This window comes from Dermochelys coriacea, chromosome 19 (assembly GCF_009764565.3).
Source record: "Dermochelys coriacea isolate rDerCor1 chromosome 19, rDerCor1.pri.v4, whole genome shotgun sequence".
In the NCBI taxonomy this organism is placed as follows: domain Eukaryota; kingdom Metazoa; phylum Chordata; order Testudines; family Dermochelyidae; genus Dermochelys; species Dermochelys coriacea.
The window spans coordinates 19,756,078-19,777,228 of NC_050086.2; the positions used below are offsets into that span (position 1 = coordinate 19,756,078).

The window sequence follows — 21,151 nt, forward strand, 5'->3', positions numbered from 1 at the left end:
GGGACAACCCCATACTATGGGCATTCCTTAGCCTCTGACTGCCAGATGCTGGGACTTGACCAGAGGGAATGGGTCACTCTATAATTGCCCTGACTTGTTCATTCCCTCTGAAGCATATGGCATTGGCCACTATTGGAAGACAGGATACTGGGCCACATAGATCATTGGTCTGACCCAGTATATCCATTCTTATGAGCAGCTACCACTCCTTGGAAGCAGCAGGAATTTTGAGGAGGGGGGGGGACAGGAATGACAAAAAGTTGGCAGCTTTCCTCCCTTCTATGGATCTTCTTGCTGCCTTTCTGTAGCCCCTCCTCCATTGTCCACAGGCTCAATGAAGGGTGAGGAGCTGTCCCTGGAGCCGACACCAAGGCCCAATATAGGGCTGCTGGTTACAATGCACAAGCAATGATTTTGTCAAGAATGATCAGACACATTCTGGAGATGGAATTTATTATTATTCCTCCATTGAAAGAAGAGGCAGTTTTATTTTACTTATGAAAATAGCTTTTTCATCCACTGCACACAGGAATTTGAATCCATGGAAAAGGTGCACCTTCTATCCAATACAACCATTTTTTAAATACATTTGAACAGTGATTAGCTAGCATAAGCATTTGTCACATGAGGAGTTAAGTCACCCAAACCTTTTTCACTGTGCATTAGGAGCACAGGGCTGAGGTGCTGCCAATCAAACTAATGAAGGTGAAAAGCTACAGTTCACTTTACAAAAAACTGAGAAATTGTCAAAATATCAAAAGCCACATTCAGAATTTACACAAACTCAAAGGGTGTTTGCTTATGGGGACAAGGGGAATTGCTTTCCCTCAAAGTGTTCTGTCATTTAAAGATAAAATTTAGTGAAAAGGAAAAGCCTTTATACAATATATTCTCCAAATTCAGTCCCACAAGTTATTTTCTTAAAAATTCAGTTCCGTAAATTTAACACACATTTCAGAAGCTAACTGCATTCAGATCAGGGAACATTGGAAGGATTACTTTAAAAAAAATAAAAAAAACAGCTCTGAATTTTGCTTCTGAGATGGAAGCACTGTCTCTGAACCAACAATGATTCCAGTCAATCTTGCTTTACATCCTTCAAGGCTTGAAGTCTTTCTAACAGAGGAGGGTGAGAATAATGCCACATTGAAAATATCCAGTCAGAAACAGGAAATCCCAAGTTATCTTTGTTTAATTTGATCAAAGCAGAGTATAGGTCTTCAGCCTTCCCAAGCTCCTTGGCAAATGCATCAGCTTGAAACTCAAATCGTCGGCTCAACACAGTCAAGCAAAAGGAGAGAACCTGTTGTGGGAAAAATAGATGAAAATGGTATAAAATCTCAGCTGCCTACAGTTTCCTTTTAGTGTCAGTAAATCATCCAGCAGGAACACAGTCTATCAGCAAACCAGTTGGAAAGTTTTAACATCAGGGCTGTGCGACATTCTGCATTTGAGCTCAGTCCTCCTTCCCATACCACCAAGTTGGGAACTGTTCCAGGAGAGTTCCCAACCAAGTACCCTGTAACCTAGGGGAAGCACACTTATCTTGAAACTAGTAGACAAGTTCAAATCTCAGCTCTACTGTGAGCTAATATTTCAGTGCACTACACAGCCCTTAACACTGAAAATCTTGCACCCCCCCAACTCTAGAAGATAATCAAATATTAATCTCCCATTTTACAAATAAGTTAACAGAGGATGCACAAGGCCTCTTCACATACTGCTGGAAGTACAGTCTAGATCATTAATATGGCAGACACATGTCTTATCCAATCAGTCACACTTCTCAGTCAGTAGGCATTGGTTATCCCACCTCTAACCACCAGGTCACAATCAGAGGGAGAGGAAGAATCCGAGAGTCCCATTCTCCAGTATTTTACTCATGTCTAGCAACATTACCCACAGAAAGAGAGTACATCAAGTCTATGGTTAGTCTACGCAGCAATTACTCCTGTCACTCAGAGGCAGGAAGATTTCAACTCAGCACAGATCTCTGAGGAGTTAGGAGTCTTATGATTGTGACACAACTGTGATAGAACTGTTTAGAACACTGCTTTATTTAACCCACAGAGTGAGAAAGCACTCTTACAATAGGCTTAATAGCTTAAAAACATAATTTAATTATGGTGTAAAAACAGATGTTTCACATTTCATTAATTTTTCATACATTTTGAATGACGGTGTCATAAATGGGCAGGTTGGAACGTTAAAGATTCGGCTAACATTTTGGCTAGTAATGGAAGGATCCTGTCACATAGGAGAAGCTCATAGCTACAGCAGCTTCTCCAACATTTACATCAGTGGTTTTCAAACTTTTTTTCTGGTGACCCAGTTGAAGAAAATTGTTGGTGTCTGCAACCAAATGGAGCTGGGGATAAGGGGTTTGGGGTGTGGTAGGGGCTCAGGGCTGGGTCATAGGGTTGGGGTGCGGGGGTGAGGGTTGTAGGGTGGGGCCAGAAATGAGGGGTTTAGGGTGTGGGAGGGGGCTCTGGGCTGGGGCAGAGGGTTGGGGTGTGGGAAGGAGGTCAGGGAGAGGATGAGGGGTTTGGGGTGCAGGAGGGGGCTCTGGGCTGGGGTACGGGAGGGGGTCAGGGATGAGGTGTTTGGGGTGCAGGAAGGGGCTCCGGGTTTGGTGGAGGTCAAGACTGAGGCAGGGGATTGTGGCACGGACTTACCTTGGGCAGCTCCCACTCAGCGGCGCAGCGGGGTGCACCGTGGACCGTGCTGCACCCTGGAAGTGGCCAGCAGCTGGTCCGGTTCCTAGGTAGAGGTGCGCAAGTGGCTCCGCACGGCTTTTGCCCGCAGGCACCCCCCCCCCACCGGGTGTTTGGAGCCGGTGCTCAGGGCAGGGGCAGTGCATGGAGCCCCATGCCCCGCCCCCAGGAACTGGACCTGCTGCTGGCCACTTCTGGGGCACAGCAAGGTGTCAGAACAGGTAGAGACTAGCCTGCCTTTGCCGGGCAGCACTGCCAACAGGACTTTTAACGGCCCAGGCAGCAGTGCGGACCAGAGTCGCCGTGATCCAATGCCTTACATTCCATGACTCAGTACTGGGTCGTAACCTGCAGTCTGAAAACCATTCGTCTACATAACTAAAGAGAAAAAACAAAACCTAATGGCTTTGCAGCATAGATAACAGATTGATCACACACACGAACACATGACACTTTTTCTCCTTCAAGAAAGGCCAGTCCATTGATGTTTATGCTGCCACTTGGGGGACAACATTTTTTGGTGTCTAATAAGTAGCTAATGCCTTCATCTCATGGGCTTTAATCTTTTCTGGAAGTTTTTGACACTCAGTATGCCTCTCTTGTGTTGCACTTTAACCTTGCTTGAGATCTGGGGAAGGAACACTTGGCATGCTAAGAGTACCACGCTGAGCTCCCTGACGTTTATGTGCAGGGAGAGTTCTTCTTGGAACCAGAGGCCCTGAGTCCTGAGGTTATTGAGGTGGGCTCCCCACCCTAGGTCCATCATGTCTGAGATTAAGGTTACCGATGGCTGAGGGGTAACAAAGAGCACCCCTGTTATTACTGATCTCAGCTCTTTTCACCAGTCCAGGGAGGCGAGGACCAGAGAAGGGACTGTGAGCACTGAGTCCAAGTGGTGTCTGCTCAGGGAGTAAACTGATGCTAGCCACATCTGGAGGGGCCTGAGGCACACCCCTGCATTCTGAACCACATAACTGCATTCCACCATGTGACCCAGTAGCTTGAGGCAAATCCGAGCTGTCATGATTGGGTGAACCCTGACATTGAGTATCACGTCCAACATGGTCCAGAATTGGGCCTTCAGCAGGATTCTGAAGTAAATTCTGTTCTCTGGACTGGGACAAGAGTTGACTTCTGCTTTTTTATTAACAAGCCCAGTGCTTGGAAGGTGGCTTGGACTGTGGTGATGCTATTGATCAGCAAGTTGTCAAGGTACGGGTAGACTTGTACGCCTCGCCACCTGAGGAAGGCTGCTATGACCACCATCCATATTGTGAAAACCTAGGGAGCTGCCGATACGCCAAATGGAAAAGTGGTGAATTGGTAGTGGCGTTGACCCACTATAAACCTGAGAAATCTTCTGCTCATGGAAGATAGAAATGTGAAAGTATGCAATTTAAGAAGCTGGAGTGCGGGTCTCTCATGGGCAGAGGTTTGCCAAAGGAGGCACAAGGTTTGAAGCCCAGGGACCAGGGCATGCCCAGCCCCTGGGGCAAAGAAGTCCCTTGACGATAGGAACTAACTAACTAACTAACTATATACACTAACAATGATTACAAAAAATTATATACACTAAACTTTGATAACTGTCAATGAAACACTGAGATGAAAGACTTGCAGGAGCAAAAAGAGTTATTCCAGCAAACGTCACGAGAGGAAAGAAGGAACTGAGAGAGTCTGGGGCCAGCAGCTCCCCTTATATTGGCGCACAAGCATGTAGATCCAGAGGGTGCTAGAGCTGCCCAACAGATACCAGTGAGAAAAAATCTCTGGCAACAGTGCACATGGCACACACACATTCTAACATGGAATGGACACAAACAAGCACTTGAAGAACAATCTCTTTGTGAAATGCTGTCTAGGGAAGGTGTGCGAAGATGGCTCCTAACTCACTGGCTCTCCTGGCTGAAGCAATGGTCACTATGAATGGCCATCTTCATGGACAGTTAGGCTATGGTACATGTTGCCATAGGTTTGAAGGGTAGACTGCTGAGCATTGACAAGACAAGGTTAAGATTCCACTGAGGAGGAAGTTTAAGGGTCAGTGGGAAGGTTCTGATAAAACCCTTCATAAATATATGAGTTGAGTGTGTAAAGATGGAACTCTTCTCCAGAGGGATGAAGGCACTAACTGCTGCTAGATGTAATGCACTGAACTAAGAGCTAGACATGTATTCTTCAAGGATAGGAGTGCCCACGGTACCTAGCAAACATTGGTGGAGTCGTGCCCAGCCCAAAAAGTTCCTCCATTTGGCAAGGTAGCAGGTTCTTTTCTACTTTGGTTAAGGGTTTCCTTAATGGGGGCAAAGCATGAACATTCTATTTCCAATGCCCATCCAAACATCAGACCGTGAGGTGAAGTGAGCCTGGGTTGGGGTGCTTGATTTTCCCCCAGTCCTTGGTTAGGAGATCAGGAAATGGGCAGATCCTGATAGATTTGTGGGTGGACATCATTAGAAGTTCAGTGAACCAGAACTATCTGGGCCAGTAGGATGCTAGGAGAATGATGGTGGCTTTGTTGTGGCATACTTTCCCTATGACTTGTGGGGGTAGGAGGATGGAAGCAAAGGTATATCTGGGGCCATTCATCCAAGAAGAAGGAGAGCATCACTCTGGGAGTCATGACCCATGGCTCCCCTGGAACAATATACAGAAAGCTTTCTGTTTCTGTTTACCCCACCGTGTAAATATCATAGTTAGGACTGTGCATGAATCTGCCATTTGTGGTCTGTAGAGAAATTTCTGTTTTGTCTGCTGGAAGGGAGGTGTGAATATCCAGGAGGTAAGCAGCCTGTATCATGATCTGGTTCCTGACACACCAGTTCAAAAGTCTGACAGCTTAAAGGTAGAAGGGACAAGATCTTGCTCCTCGCTGTTTGTTTATATACACCACCGTGATGATATCGTCCAACATTATCTGTACATGGAACAAGCGTATGAGGGGAAGGAAGGCCTTGCACCCTAGGCAGACTGCCCTCAGTTCCAGTAAGTTTATATGTAGCCTGGCCTCTTGTGGGGTCCAGATACCCTAAGCAGGGTGGTAGTCCCGATGAGCACCCCACCCAATGAGAGAGGCATCTGTCACAGTGGTGGTCCTGAGTGGGGAGAGCTGAAAGAAGTCCCCACCATGACCTTTTCTGGGTTTGATCACCAAGCGAGGGAGGTGACAACGCTAAAGGGAACAATCACCTTGAAGTCAATGGGATCCCCGTTTGATTGGTAAATCAAGTGGAGCCAAGCTTTCAGACACCGCAAGTGGAGTCTGGTGAACTGCATCACAAAGGTGCATATGGCAAAGTGGTCTAACAGAAAGAGAGACCTGTGCACTGTGCATGGTGATGCAGGAAATCAGGTTGCTCATCGAGTAAAATCTGTCTGCAGGGAGGAATGCTCTTGCTCCTTTAAAATGTATTGTCCTTGTGGGTGACACTATGGACTTTTCTTCATTTATTCAAATGCATAGGAGTGCAAGAAGTTGCACAAGAAATCGGCCTAAGTCATCCAAGTATGGAAATACCAAATAGCTCTGGCACCTCCTCTGGGCTGCTACCACAGATAAAACATTCATAAATACCCTTGGAGCTGTAGCAAGCCCAAAGGGGAGGACCCGAAACTGACAAAGTTGCTGGCTAATTGTAAAATGCAGGAAGTTTCCGTGTGATGAGTGAATGTACACATGGAAATACAATCCTTCATGTCTAGAGATGCAAAGAACCACATCCCTTCCTGAAGAAAGGGGATTATAGATGATAATGTAATAGTCTGGAATTTAAGCTTTGGGATAAAGATGTTGAGTTGCCAGACATCCAGGATAGATCTCCCTCCTCTGACTTTTTTTTGGAATTAGGGAATATGTGGGTATAACCCTCTTCCTTGATACTGAGGTGGGATGCGCTCTATTGCCACTTGATGTAAGAGGGAATATGCTTCCCTTTAAAGAATTAACTCTTGAGAGTGGTCCCTAAAGGGGATTTGTGAGAAGGGAAGGAGAGAAACTCTGTGGAGTTACACTAACGGATAATCTCCAGGACTCAAGTGTCCATGGTGATCTTCTTCCAGTTGTGGGCGAACTGTGTAAGACAGTCCCTAACGGTGAGAGGAGAAAAGGTGGGTGGTATCTGTGATGGTACACAGGTCCTGACCTGTATGTCAAAAATGGCCCTTGACCAGCAGTTGGGAGTGATTGGAGGCTATGGAAGTAGAGGGAGCAAAGAAACGGGGCCTCTGAATCCTCTGGTGCAGAGGCTCAGCTGGACGCTGGTAATAGGGTGTATGAAAAGGTGTTAGCCTTGGTCTAAAGGGCTGCCTCCAGTGTTTCTTCCTGGGGGCTGCAGTGTAAATCCAGAGGGAATACAGGGTAGATCTTTAGTCCTTTAGTAAGTGCAGGGAGTTGTCTTATTAAAAAGATTGGATTCATTGAAGTGGAGATCTTGCATGGTGTTTAGGACCTCTCTAGAAAACCCTGATGACTGTAACCACAAGTCCCTCCTCATGACTAGTCCTGTGGCCAAAGTTCTGTACACTGTGTCTGCAGAATCTACTGCAGCCTGAAGGGCCACCTTTGCCTTCATCTAAAAGAGACTGAAATTGGACTCTGTCTTTCATGGGAAGTTTATCTTGGAAGTCTGCAAGCCTGGAGTAGTTATTAAATGTCGTATTTTGCTAACAAAGCTTGGGAGTTAACAATATAAAATTGCAGACCTGCATAGATCTTCCTTCCCAGGAGATCTATTACTGGGATGGATTCCTGATAGTATGATCGAGCTCCTTCTGTGGTCACCTGTATGACCAACGAGTTTGGGGTAGGATGGGAAAATAAAAAGACAGCTCCTTTGACAGGAACAAAGTATTATCTCTTGGCCCTTTTCAGTGTAAGGGCACAGGATGCTAGTGTGTGCCATGTTGCTCAGGCTTCCTCTAGCATAGCCTTGTTAAGCGGAAGGGTCACCTTATTCAGTCCCTGCAGTTCCAAGATGTACAGGAGCCAGTGCTGAGGATTCTGAACCTCCTCTAATGGAATCTGTAGATTGTTTGCAACTCTCTGTAACAGCGCCAGGTTCTGTCGATAGTTGTCTGATGGAGAAGACGATGCAGGAGTGACTGCATTGTCCGGAGATGATGAAGAAGCCTCTGTTGGAACCATTGCTGGTTCTTCCTCCTCGTACACCAACAGAACCAGTTGGTGAGAGGAAGAGGAGTGGTACGACTCCTGAGAAGGCCCCAGATGCCTGCCATATAAGGCCAGAAGGAGGGACCCATCAGTTGTGGGGGACCCTAAGGGAATGAGTACAAGCGGTCACGGGGGGGGGGTCATACCTTGAGGGATGGTGAGCATAGCTTATCAACTGAGCTGTAGCTCACGAAAGCTTATGCTCTAATAAATTTGTTAGTCTCTAAGGTGCCACAAGTACTCCTTTTCTTTTTGCGAATACAGACTAACACAGCTGCTACTCTGAAACCTGTCATTATGCAAGGCACTGAATTTAGCCGTATAGAGTGGAAATCTGTCAACTTAATGAAAAAACTCACACAGATACAGACAGACATCATCTTCCTCTCCAAATGCAAACAGATGGACATCATACCGAAAGGACTGAAGGTAAAAAATCCATTACAATCTACATACCACACAGACTATGCTGACAGCTTGTGCCACACACTCTCAAAGAAACTGCGGAACCACCTGATCAACATCCTCTACAGCAAACAGGGAAAGATTAAGAATGAGCTCTCAAAACTGGATACTCTCATAAAGAACCAACCTTCCACACAAACTTCCTCGTGGCTGGACTTTACAAAAACTAGACAAGCCATTTACAAAACACACTTTGCTTCTCTACAAAAGAAAAAGGACACTAAGCTATCTAAACTACTATATGCCACAAGGGGCCACAACAATGGTTCCCGTAACCCACCCAGCAATATTGTTAATCTATCCAACTATACTCTTAGCCCAGCAGAAGAATCTGTCCTATCTCGGGGCCTCTCCTTTTGCCCCTCCACCCCCACGAACATGATACAGTTCTGTGGTGACCTAGAATCCTATTTTCGACGTCTCAGACTCAAGGAATATTTCCAACACACCTCTGACCAACATATTAACCCACAGAGACCTTCCTGCCAACACTACAAAAAGAAGGATTCTGGGTGGACTCCTCCTGAAGGTCGAAACAGCAGCCTGGATTTCTACATAGAGTGCTTCCGCCGACGTGCACGAGCTGAAATTGTGGAAAAGCAGCATCGCTTACCCCATAACCTCAGCCATGCAGAACACAGTGCCATCCACAGCCTCAGAAACAACTCTGACATCATAATCAAAAAGGCTGACAAAGGAGGTGCTGTCGTCGTCATGATAGATCGGAGTATGAACAAGAGGCTACTAGGCAGCTCCCCAACACTACTTTCTACAAGCCATTACCCTCTGATCCCACTGAAGAGTTACCAAAAGAAACTACAGCATTTGCTCAAGAAACTCCCTGAAAAAGCACAAGAACAAATCCGCACAGACGCACCCCTGGAGCCCCGACCTGGGGTATTCTATCTGCTACCCAAGATCCATAAACCTGGAAATCCTGGACGCCCCATCATCTCAGGCACTGGCACCCTGACAGCAGGATTGTCTGGCTATGTAGACTCCCTCCTCAGGCCCTACGTTACCAGCACTCCCAGCTATCTTCGAGACACCACTGACTTCCTGAGGAAACTACAGTCCATTGGTGATCTTCCTAAAAACACCATCCTAGCCACTATGGATGTAGAAGCCCTCTACACCAACATTCCACACAAAGATGGACTACAAGCCGTCAGGAACAGTATCCCCGATACTGTCACGGCTAACCTGGTGGCTGAACTTTGTGACTTTGTCCTCACCCATAACTATTTCACATTTGGTGACAATGTATACCTTCAAATCAGCAGCACTGCGATGGGTACCTGCATGGCCCCACAGTATGCCAACATTTTTATGGCTGACTTAGAACAATGCTTCCTCAGCTCTCGTCCCCTAATGCCCCTACTCTACTTGCGCTACATTGATGACATCTTCATCATCTGGACCCATGGAAAAGAAGCTCTTGAGGAATTCCACCATGATTTCAACAATTTCCATCCCACCATCAACCTCAGCCTGGACCAGTCCACACAAGAGATCCACTTCCTGGACACTACGGTGCTAATAAGCGATGGTCACATAAACACCACCCTATATCGGAAACCTACTGATCGCTATTCCTACCTACATGCCTCTAGCTTTCATCCAGATCATACCACTCGATCCATTGTCTACAGCCAAGCGCTACGATATAACCGCATTTGCTCCAACCCCTCAGACAGAGACGAACACCTACAAGATCTCTATCATGCATTCCTACAACTACAATACCCACCTGCTGAAGTGAAGAAACAGATTGACAGAGCCAGAAGAGTACCCAGAAGTCACCTACTACAGGACAGGCCCAACGAAGAAAATAACAGAACGCCACTAGCCATCACCTTCAGCCCCCAACTAAAACCTCTCCAACGCATCATCAAGGATCTACAACCTATCCTGAAGGATGACCCATCACTCTCACAGATCTTGGGAGACAGACCGGTTCTTGCTTACAGACAGCCCCCCAATCTGAAGCAAATACTCACCAGCAACCACACACCACACAATAGAACCACTAACCCAGGAACCTATCCTTGCAACAAAGCCCGTTGCCAACTCTGTCCACATATCTATTCAGGGGATACCATCATAGGGCCTAATCACATCAGCCACACTATCAGAGGCTCGTTCACCTGTGCATCTACCAATGTGATATATGCCATCATGTGCCAGCAATGCCCCTCTGCCATGTACATTGGCCAAACTGGACAGTCTCTACGTAAAAGAATGAATGGACACAAATCAGACGTCAAGAATTATAACATTCAAAAAACAGTTGGAGAACACTTCAATCTCTCTGGTCACTCGATCACAGACCTAAGAGTGGCTATCCTTCAACAAAAAAGCTTCAAAAACAGACTCCAACGAGAGACTGCTGAATTGGAATTAATTTGCAAACTGGATACAATTAACTTAGGCTTGAATAGAGACTGGGAATGGATGAGTCATTACGCAAAGTAAAACTATTTCCCCATGATATTTCTCCCTCCCACCCCACCCCCCACTGTTCCTCTGATATTCTTGTTAACTGCTGGAATTAGCCTACCTTGCTTGTCACCATGAAAGGTTTTCCTCCTTTCCCCCCCTGCAGCTGGTGATGGCTTATCTTAAGTGATCACTCTCCTTACAGTGTGTATGATAAACCCATTGTTTCATGTTCTCTGTGTGTGTGTGTATAAATCTCTCCTCTGTTTTTTCCACCAAATGCATCCGATGAAGTGAGTTGTAGCTCACGAAAGCTTATGCTCAAATAAATTTGTTAGTCGCTAAGGTGCCACAAGTACTCCTTTTCTTTTTGCGAATACAGACTAACACGGCTGCTACTCTGAAAACTCCTCGCTTAAGGTTGTAGTTATATTCCTGAAAAATGCAACTTTAAGCAAAACGATGTTAAGTGAATCCAATTTCTCCAAAAAGTTAATGTAAATAAGGGGGTTAGGTTCCAGGGAATTTTTTTTCACCAGACAAAAGACTATATTTTATATATATATGTATATATATATATACACACACACACACACACACACACAAACAAAGAGTATAAGTTTTAAATAATCAATTTAATACTGTACAAAGCAGTGATGATTGTGAAGATTGGTTGAGATGGTGAAGTCAGAAGGTGGAAGAGGGTGGGATATTTCCCAGGGAATGCCTTACTGCTAAATGATAACCTAGCACTTGGCTGAGCCCTCAAGGGTTAACACGTTGTTAATGTAGCCTCACACTCTACAAGGCGGCATGGAGGGAGGAGAGACAGCATGGCAGGGAGAGAGAGAGAGAGGTGTGTGAGAGAGAGAGATGCACACTGTCCCTTTAAGTACCCCAACACCACTCTAAGTACACTGCCTTTTTAAGTAGATCAGCAAGTTGAGTCAGCAGCTGCTGCCAGCAAGCTTCCTCCATCCTGAGCCCTGTCGTGTCCGTCCGTCCCCGCTCTATGGAGACGGGGTACAGGAGTGGGAGGAGGGGGACACCCTGACATTAGCACCCCTCTTCCCAACCCACCCCCCAGCACAGCAAATAGGAGGTTCCTGGGAGCAGCTCCAAGGCAGAGGGCAGGAGCAGCATATGGCAGTGGGGGGGAGGAACTGCCTGGCAATTGATAGCCTGCTGGGCAGCTGTTGCACAGGGAACTTAGGGGAGAGGGGAGCTGATGGGGGGCTGCTAGTCCACCCTGGTTCCAAGCCCCTACCAGCTAGTTCCAACGGGCTGCTCTTTCTGCAAGCAGTGGACGAAGCAGGCAGCTGCCAAACTACGTTATAAGGGAGCATTCCGCAAATGTAACAACATTAACTTGGACGACTTTAAAGTGAGGAGTTACTGTAGTTGGGAATCCCGTACGTCCATGGAGATACTGGTACAGCTATCTCCTCTGATTCTGAGGACCATTGGTACTGGGGCACTCCTGCCTAATAGCTAGAGATGCAACTGCTCCTCGGACAATGGTATAGATTCCTCATCTGGAGTAAAGACTCCCTCAGGAGGGCAGGGTCAGAAAGGAGTGGAGACTGTAGATAGGAGAGGAATACATCCTCTGGTGTTACGCAAGTCTCTGAACAGCGTAGGGTCCGAGAAGTTCCAGCAGCCATGCTTGAAGGACCCAACTCATCTGTTGCAGCAGAACAATCATTAGATAAACGAGGTGATGTTGATGACAGGTCTGGATCGGAACTCGTAGATGGAACTGGCAAGCATTTGTGCTTATGCTTCAGTATCACAGTCACCATGCGAACCAGGTGGATCTCTCTTTTTCCATGCCTTGTCCTCTAACCAGGGGATCTTTGACAGAGGCAGTTCCATGGGTTCTGAGCACAATGTCTTACCTGACTTGGACCAGCTCGGGGAAGGACTGTATTTTGTATGGACAGTCCACTGTGGGGATCTATTCTTGTGCCAATCAGAGTGTCTTCTACTCTCAAGGGGAGCCCTGGAGGAAGAGTCCTGGGGCTTCAGTGTTAGAGGCTCTGCTCCAAGGCACATGCTTGGAGGGGTATTATTGGTCATTTAAGACCAATGGACAGGGAGGTCTCGCTGGCCCGGGCCTTCATAGCCTCCTCCATCAGGTACTTTCTTAGGTGAAAAAAGAAAAGGAGTACTTGTGGTACCTTAGACTAACAAATTTATTTGAGCATAAGCTTTCATGAGCTACAGCTCACTGCATCCGATGAAGTGAGCTGTAGCTCACGAAAGCTTATGCTCAAATAAATTTGTTAGTCTAAGGTGCCACAAGTACTCCTTTTCTTTTTGCAAATACAGACTAACACGGCTGCTATTCTGAAATCTTTCTTAGGTGAAGCTCCTAGACTTCTCGAGTTCTGGGTGGAAAGGCTCAAGAGATACTGCACTTAGCAAAGTTGTACGCCTCACCCAGACAGTACAAGCACCGTTGATGTTCATCACGGAGAAGGAACAAGGGCAGGAGATGCAATTCTTGAATTTCCCTCAACCAGTGGGGGAAAAATGACTCTATAGTAACTACAAATGTAAACTGCTAAGCTAAGAGATATAACTATTTACAAATACTTTCTACTTTACAGGTTATGCACAGAATGGAGGAGGACATGTTTCTGACTCAGGCCATGTGGCAGTAAGAAGGAACTACAGAGGCATCAATCTGCACTGCCTCTTACACTATCAGTTAAGAGCATGAGGGGAGCTACTGTGCATGTGTGGGTCAACGGACACTGATTTTGAAGAATTTCTGGATTTGCGTGCATGGTGTGCATGCACACCCACATGTGGAATACACATAGGTACCATGACTCAAACAACTTACTTTGGGGGTAAAGTCTGGACTGATGCAAAGAACAGCACAATATACTGCGATTTCAGAGAAAAGTTGCCCACTTCAGACACTACATGCAGAAGTTATAGCCATCATAAAGGCTACTTTGACACAAAGAAAGTGAAAAATAAGTGACATAGGTCTGACTAGTAGTATGGCAATTGTATCTATGATGAGGTTTCACTGTGTCGCTCAGCATTTCCTGAAGATTAATCAGAGATGACTTTCTCAGAAAGCACTTGGGATGAAGAAGAAAAATTCACTTACGCTCCTATTATCAAAAAGAGATTGCTGAGGGCTATTCCTGGAAAGCAGTTTCAAGTGTAGGGCCAGCCATTCTTCCAGCCATTCTAATGCAAGGGTTTTTGCCAATTTTGGGTTGATGTTTTTTTGCACTGTACCCGGTCACTGAATTTAAACCAGTTTTTGGCATATTCTGCATGAAGAGATTTCCTGGATGCCTGCAGGGTCTCAGCTATTTTCACGGACTTGCCTGTTTCAGGACAGCTAGTTCACAGCAAAAAGGTGAGATGAACACAGAAAAGGATATTAACACCCTCTTTGCAAGTACCTAGCTGGGGAACAAATATTTGATAATGAACTCTTATCTAGCAGACAAACGCATAACAGCATAACATGATTGCACTGGGAGCTCATGTTCAGTTGATTATCCACCATAACCCCCAAAGCTTTTTCAGAGTCACTGTTTGGGCAAAGCCTACATTCTTTGTTCTGAGATGAATATATTTACATGCCGTTGGAATCTCTCTCTCTCTCTATTTTGATTATATTTACTGTTAGAAAAAACTCCTTCACCATTTCCAACTCCATGAACCTGGCTGCCTTTCCAAATACAGTTTGTGATCCAGAGGCCACTCTCACTAACATTACATAATATAAGATTTCAGAGTAGCAGCCGTGTTAGTCTGTATTCACAAAAAAAAAAGGAGTACTTGTGGCATCTTAAAGGCTAACAAATTTATTTGAGCATAAGTCTTTAAATCAAGATTTGAGGACTTCATTAACTCAGCCAGAGGTTATGGGCCTACTAGAGGAGTGGGTGGGTGAGGTTCTGTGGCCAAAATGTACAGGTCAGAGTATATGATCATGATGGTCCCTTCTGGCCTTAAAGTCTAAACAGAAAACAACATAACTCATTGAGCTATAAGTAAAAATTGAGAGAGAAAAAAAACAACAGATGGGACAAACAAAAGGCAAACCAGCAGCCATTTTACCAGAGAACATTTTCTTGCAACAGCCCTCAAGTTTCAGAAAACAAAATCAGTAAAACTGCATTTCTGTACTGATTGTCACAGGAGTCATAGATTCCATGACTTTCAATTTTAAAAAATAACCCTGGCTTGACATTTTGTGGGTGTGTGGCTAGATGGATGCAATAATAACAGCTAGACCTACACAGCTACCAAGTGAGAGACTGGGATGCAGGGGAAACTAAGACAGCAGGAACCCTTTAAAGCGTTAGTGCTTTGTCAGGTAGTCATGGGATTGAGTCAGGAATGGAGTAGGTGATGCAAGGCTCCAATGATAGGCACCAGCAAATTTAGCAATTTTAAAATAGTCTTAACTATTAATTAAACGTGAAATTATTGTAAATTATTTTTACTGAAAATAAAAACAGGCTATTTTGAATAATGCAACCTGTGCATTGGGATTTTTACTAAAAATTCATGATTTTCCTTTTTCACTTTGAGCAGCAGGATCGCTTATTTATTATTTGCATTGCAGTAGTGCTTTACACACTGCAATCAGAGATTGTGAGGCTTATTGCAATTTACCATGACAGATCACTAACCTGAATAAATCAAAGAGAAATAATAATCTAGTTATCAGAAACCTCAAACTATTCCCTGAAATAACAACGAATGAGCAAACAGTATGATATTCAAATGTATATCTTTTTAAGAGGCTATTTCACAAAGCTAACTTTTACCTCATTATAAGGTGAAAAAATGAATTGGAAAATAATCATCAGTCCTATCAGGGTGGGCTGAGTCTCATAGAAACCAAATGCAGCGAAGAGTTCTTTCTGACCAATTAATACTGCAAACAAAAAGAAGCAGAGGAAGGAGTTCATCTAGAAAGAGAGGAAACAGAATATTCCCATTAATATCACCCTTTCAGCTATCCACAAGATTATTGCTTAAATGCTTATTACAGAGGTGCTCAAAAGCAGGGGTTCTGCTGAAAAAACTGATCATGTAATTAAACACTGTATCATAATGCATATGCACATGGGGCCAAATTAAGGGTTCACAGGCAACTTAGTTCTGACATTTCCTAACTTTCAAGTACCTGACTTTGCAACCTTAATAATGTTCTTTTAATGTAGTTTCTGTGTGTAATTATGAATAAAGTCTGTCCATTATCCCTCTCTGCCAACGACTAGGTTGGCTTTATACAGACATGATGGTAATATACAGACACAGGCAGTTCCTGTGAAAATTTCTAAAGCAGGATTCTGTGGCAACTTTACAGATCTGTTCAGAGTAAGTGTTATGTGTGTAATGGGCAGCATGCCAGAAGGCACAGAGATGTTTGCATGAAAAATTGACAGTGCAAAAGAGGTGAGGGGCTTGTTATAAGAAAGAGTGGAGAAGATGTAGGGAGGGACAGATTTGTGAAGGTTCTTAAAGAGCAGGTCAAGAAGTTTGAACTTAATGCAGTGAAATGGGAGAACCAGTGGATAGATTCAAAGAGGGAGGTGAAACAGTCCAAGCAATGGTCCGAGAGGATGATCTTAGCAGCTGAATTTGGGCAGGTAGGGAGCAACATGGATGTTAAAGTGTGACATTCTATACCTTGGGGGAGTGTCCTGTAACTCCCATATTCCTCATTTATATATAATTGACATCTTGCATATAAAGCATGCCATGTAAGATATCAGGGGAAAGGTTATGATCTGGTGAAAGTCACTGTTCTATCTAAATATGTATATCATTAGTGCATATGAAGTTATGAGATTGTGTGGTAGGTTGTCAGTAAAACATGCTGTAAGTTGGGGAATCGGCCAGATACTAGCTCCCCAGAGTCAACAGCAAGGAATGTAACCAATGCCTGGGCGGGGGCCACAAACAACCATCAATCGCCATAGTCCAGTCCAAATAGCTACAGAGATGCTAGTGTAGGACATTGAACACAAGGAAATCTGAATGGCCCAATGGATGCCATAGACCTCTCCTTCATTTGCTGGAGGCAGCAAGATTGTGTGTGAACCATGGAGTGTGACAATTTTAGATTGTTGAACCTAGTAATTGAAAAAATGCTCCAGGAATACCATCAATATACTACTATTTACCTGGCTGATGACAATATTTTTGATAGTGTGACCTAGCTTCCAGTGACCCAGTTCATGGCCAAGCACTGCCAAAACTTCTTCATTTTTACATCCTTGCTTCTTATTCTGTGCAAAACAAGAGAAAAATCTCAAACATCTCACATAACCCGGGTAACCAATTTCCTGCCTGCTGATCAGTTTTCTCCAAACCCCATGGTATGCCAGCTCAGAAAGCAGTTATTTTCCTCTTTTAAGCAGAGGAATTCAAGTAAAAACTAACTTCTTGTAATATTCTACTCCTTTTTTACAGGTACTCACTCATAAGAGCTGGACTCGAAAAGCCATTTACTGTGCCTAATACCCATTAATGAAGCTACAAACTTTTGAACAATACTACATAATCTTACTTACCAGCAGATGGTCCGATCAACATAGACACACTTTTATACTGAACTTTCATAATGTCTCTCCACTTATAATGGAACTGAATGAGTTAAATTAACAATATAATGAATAACCATTGAGCTTTATCTGTTTGGTCTTATTTGCTATGTCTGGGGGCCTTAATATCCTCTAAAATAAAAATTCTGGTCTCCAGGCAAGGAGACAACAAAACAAGCTATTAAAAACCAGGAGACATTATTTAAAAGGAAGCCAAACACACAAAGATAATGCACTGCCCTACCCAGAGTGCTCAACAGAGGAGACAGAAGCAAAAAGAAAAGATTGAGGAAAATTCTTGTTCGGGTACGAACATAAGAACAGCCATGCTGGGTCAGACTAAAGGTCCATCTAGCCCAGTATCCTGTCTTCCGACAGTGACCAATGCCAGGTGCCCCAGAGGGAATGAACAGAACAGATAATCATCAAGTGATCCATCCTCTGTGGCCCATTCCCAGCTTCTGGAAAACAGAGGCTAGGGACATCTTCCTTGCCCATCCTAGCTAATAGCCATTGATGGATCTATCCTTCATGATTTTTTCTAGTGAACAGATAAAGGACTGTCAGCTGCTTGGAAGAAAACTCTGCTGAGCTAGCTACCTTCATAATGCTGAGATGTCCTAGATTTTGTTTTGTCCAGTCCTCTCTCTGCTGTTAGGACACGGTCCAGACTGACATACAGGATGGTAGAGAAGGTTATTACTGTATAATCAGTCTTTGTAAAACAAATTTGCTTATTCTACTGAAGAACACATCATTGGAAGAACACATTTAAATATCTCCAAAACAGTTCAAGTCTGAACTATTTCCCCAAAACCTTTATAACTGGGACAGACTGAAATCCACTTTTTTGGTTCAAATGGGTTTTACAAATTCAGTTTGGTGGATTACATTTGCTATCCAAACTTTCTCAGGATGCAGACTTTGTTCTGCAGAACAGGTCTGTTTCTCACCCCACAGCTGAAATATAGCCAGGAGACCAGCTCTGTCCAACTCTGCCCCCTGAAGGCTCTTCCTGAATTGAAGTCAGGAACCTTTTTGCCAGTCCCTTAAGACTGGATAGGAAAACATGCTGCTGACTGCCTGGAAAAGATTTTTGAATGGGGAGAGAAGTAAATTTATAAGGTCTCCAGCTGAAGACAGATACAGGTGAGGGATATATCAAGGTCTAACTAGGCAAGAAAGGATAGGAAGGTAGAACCCAAAACTTTTGAGGTGGAAAGGGAGGCCAGCAGAGCTCTCAAGAGGTTTTTAGGAACCTCTAGCCAAGATTCTTGAGCTCCTGGTGTTGCACCCATCCACAGTCTTGGAAGGTGCATTTGTACCAGTGTCTCAGAGATTCTTTTGTAAATAAATCATGAAGTTTCAAATGCTTTCAAGGTTTTGTTCTTACAGTTTCACAATCCTACAACAGAATATGGAGAAGATGTAAGGGAGAATCTCGCTGGGGGATCAGGAAAACTACATGACAGAAGAACAAAAATGAAGCTCACTTTGACTTTGGGCTTTGTGTCATCATCTTCACCATCTTCTCCCTCTGAATGTTCTTTGTTCAGTGCACAGTAATCTTCCAGGAGGGTGTCAAACAACACTATCCGCTTATTCTTGAAGAAGCCATAGAAATAAGCATTGCTATGGGAGGAACGCTTGGAACCTAGTGGGGGTGAAAATTCACATTAAAAACATAGGTCAAAGTACTTTGTGTGCATTAAAATCTAACTGTGCAACCTTCTATTTAACAGTCTTTCAAGGGCATTTCCTCTCTACCATGAGATCAGTAGGCATTGATTCATGGCAAAATGCATTAAATCTCAGGTTGAAGCATATTTTTAGACACCCTGTTAGATTTGTGTAATCTACTACTGTACTACAATACATACTGTAGGGATAGATTTCTTTATCTGGAAAACCTATTATAGAGGCACTGAATACAACAGCACAGTTAAGGTTGTGTTCTGAAAAGGTCTTAAAATATGGCATAAAATTTTCTCAGTACGAAAAGAGCCTTTAAATGGGGAATTTTATATACTTTTAGCTCAGCACTATACAAAAATCAATGCATCACATTCAATGGATTTAAAAATAGCTAGCTGATATATCTCAAAAAGTAATTGCATATGGGGAATAGTCATGCAATGGATACATTTCTATTGGGGTCTTACAAGGATGTGTTCTTGGTCCACTTCTATTTGAAAACTTTATCAATGATAGGGAAGAAGATATAAATTCCTTGCCAGAAAAGTTTGCAGATGACAAAAATTGGGGGAGTGGTAAACAATAAGAACGAATCAGTTCTACACAGCAATGTGGATTGAATTAGTACAGGTTAATGTAAGTCATACATCTAGGAACCAAGAAGTTAGGTCACACTTTTAGGATGGAAAACTATCCTGAAATGCAGAGACTCTAAAAAGAACTTAGGGGCCACAGTGGAAACCAACTGAATGTGAGCTCCCAGTGAAACATGATGGTTAACTGCATATCTGAAATTTGTATATATGAGAGTCGAACACTGAGCTAAAAGATATCAAGGTGTTATTACCACTGCATATAGAATTAGTGAGACAGTTACTGGAATATTGTGGCCCGTTATGTTGTCCACAGAAGCTACAAGAACGATTTAAGGTCTAGAAAACATGGTTTACAGTGAGAGCCTAAAGAAGCTCAATCTATTTATCTTATTTAAAAAAAAAACATTAAGAAGTGCCTTGTTTACAGCCTAAGTACCATGCATAGGAAGAGGATTTCTGATTGTAAAGGGCTCTCTTGTCTAGCAAGCATAACACGATCCAAAGGCTGGAAGCAATAGCTAGATAAATTCAATCTAAAAATAAGTCATACTTTTTAATGGTGAGAGTAATCAAACACTAGAACAATTTATCAAAAGGATGTGGTAGATTCTTAATCACTTGGAGTCTTTAATCACAACTGGATATCTAAAAAATAAGCACCATCTCAACCAGAAGTTATAGGCTTTGCGCAGGGATCACTGAGTGAAATTCTCAGGCATATGTAATGTAGGAGAACAGACAAAATCACAACCAATTCTTTTTTGGCCTTAAAAATCTATGAATTATGCCCCTTGAATTTTATACAGTTTTTATTTAGCTCTGTGTAAGAAATACATCTCTTGTTAAAATTTGTCAGGAGAGTTTCTCATGTTTGATTGTTGGTGTGTGTATTTAAAACATTATAATCTATTTTACAAAAAAACTGGCAGAGGGAAATCTTGAGTAGATTAGGTACAGATACTTCTGAAAGGAAATATTTATGTATAAAAGACATTTATAAAGCAAACTCCTGAACAGTGAATAGGAGATTCAACCAAAGCACTTTCCTTCTAGATCTATAATCCAACTCTGGTAACTATGATAACCAGTGAAAAAACAGGTTTCAGAGTAGCAGCCGTGTTAGTCTGTATTCGCAAAAAGAAAAGGAGTACTTGTGGCACCTTAGAGACTAACAAATTTATTAGAGCATAAGCTTTCATGAGCTACAGCTCACCTCATCAGATGCATTTGGTGGAAAAAACAGAGGGGAGATTGATATACACACACAGAGAACATGAAACAATGGGTTTATCATACACACTGTAAGGAGAGTGATCACTTAAGATAAGCCATCACCAGCTGCAGGGGGGGGAAAGGAGGAAAACCTTTCATGGTGACAAGCAAGGTAGGCTATTTCCAGCAGTTAACAAGAATATCTGAGGAACAGTGGGGGGTGGGGTGGGGTGGGGGGGAGAAATAACATGGGGAAATAGTTTT

The 21,151-nt window shown here is 43.6% G+C and overlaps 1 protein-coding gene across 5 annotated transcripts in view; it reads right to left on the reverse strand.

Annotated features, from left to right (window-relative positions):
* Positions 1–436: 436 nt before the first annotated feature.
* ZMPSTE24 (zinc metallopeptidase STE24) overlaps positions 437–21,151 on the reverse strand; it is a 103,137-nt gene continuing 82,422 nt past the window's right edge. For 3 of the 5 annotated variants that reach the window (XM_038377738.1, XM_043506239.1, XM_038377740.2), the window contains 4 exons: positions 18,878–19,038; positions 16,965–17,069; positions 15,600–15,743; positions 437–1,303 (listed from right to left, as the gene is read on the reverse strand). In XM_038377738.1, the coding sequence (XP_038233666.1) occupies positions 1,079–1,303; positions 15,600–15,743; positions 16,965–17,069; positions 18,878–19,038 (635 nt within the window). In that variant the 3' untranslated portion in view covers positions 437–1,078. The remainder of the gene's footprint in view (positions 1,304–15,599; positions 15,744–16,964; positions 17,070–18,877; positions 19,039–21,151) is intronic. The other 2 variants (XM_043506240.1, XM_043506238.1) reach the window with 2 other exon arrangements.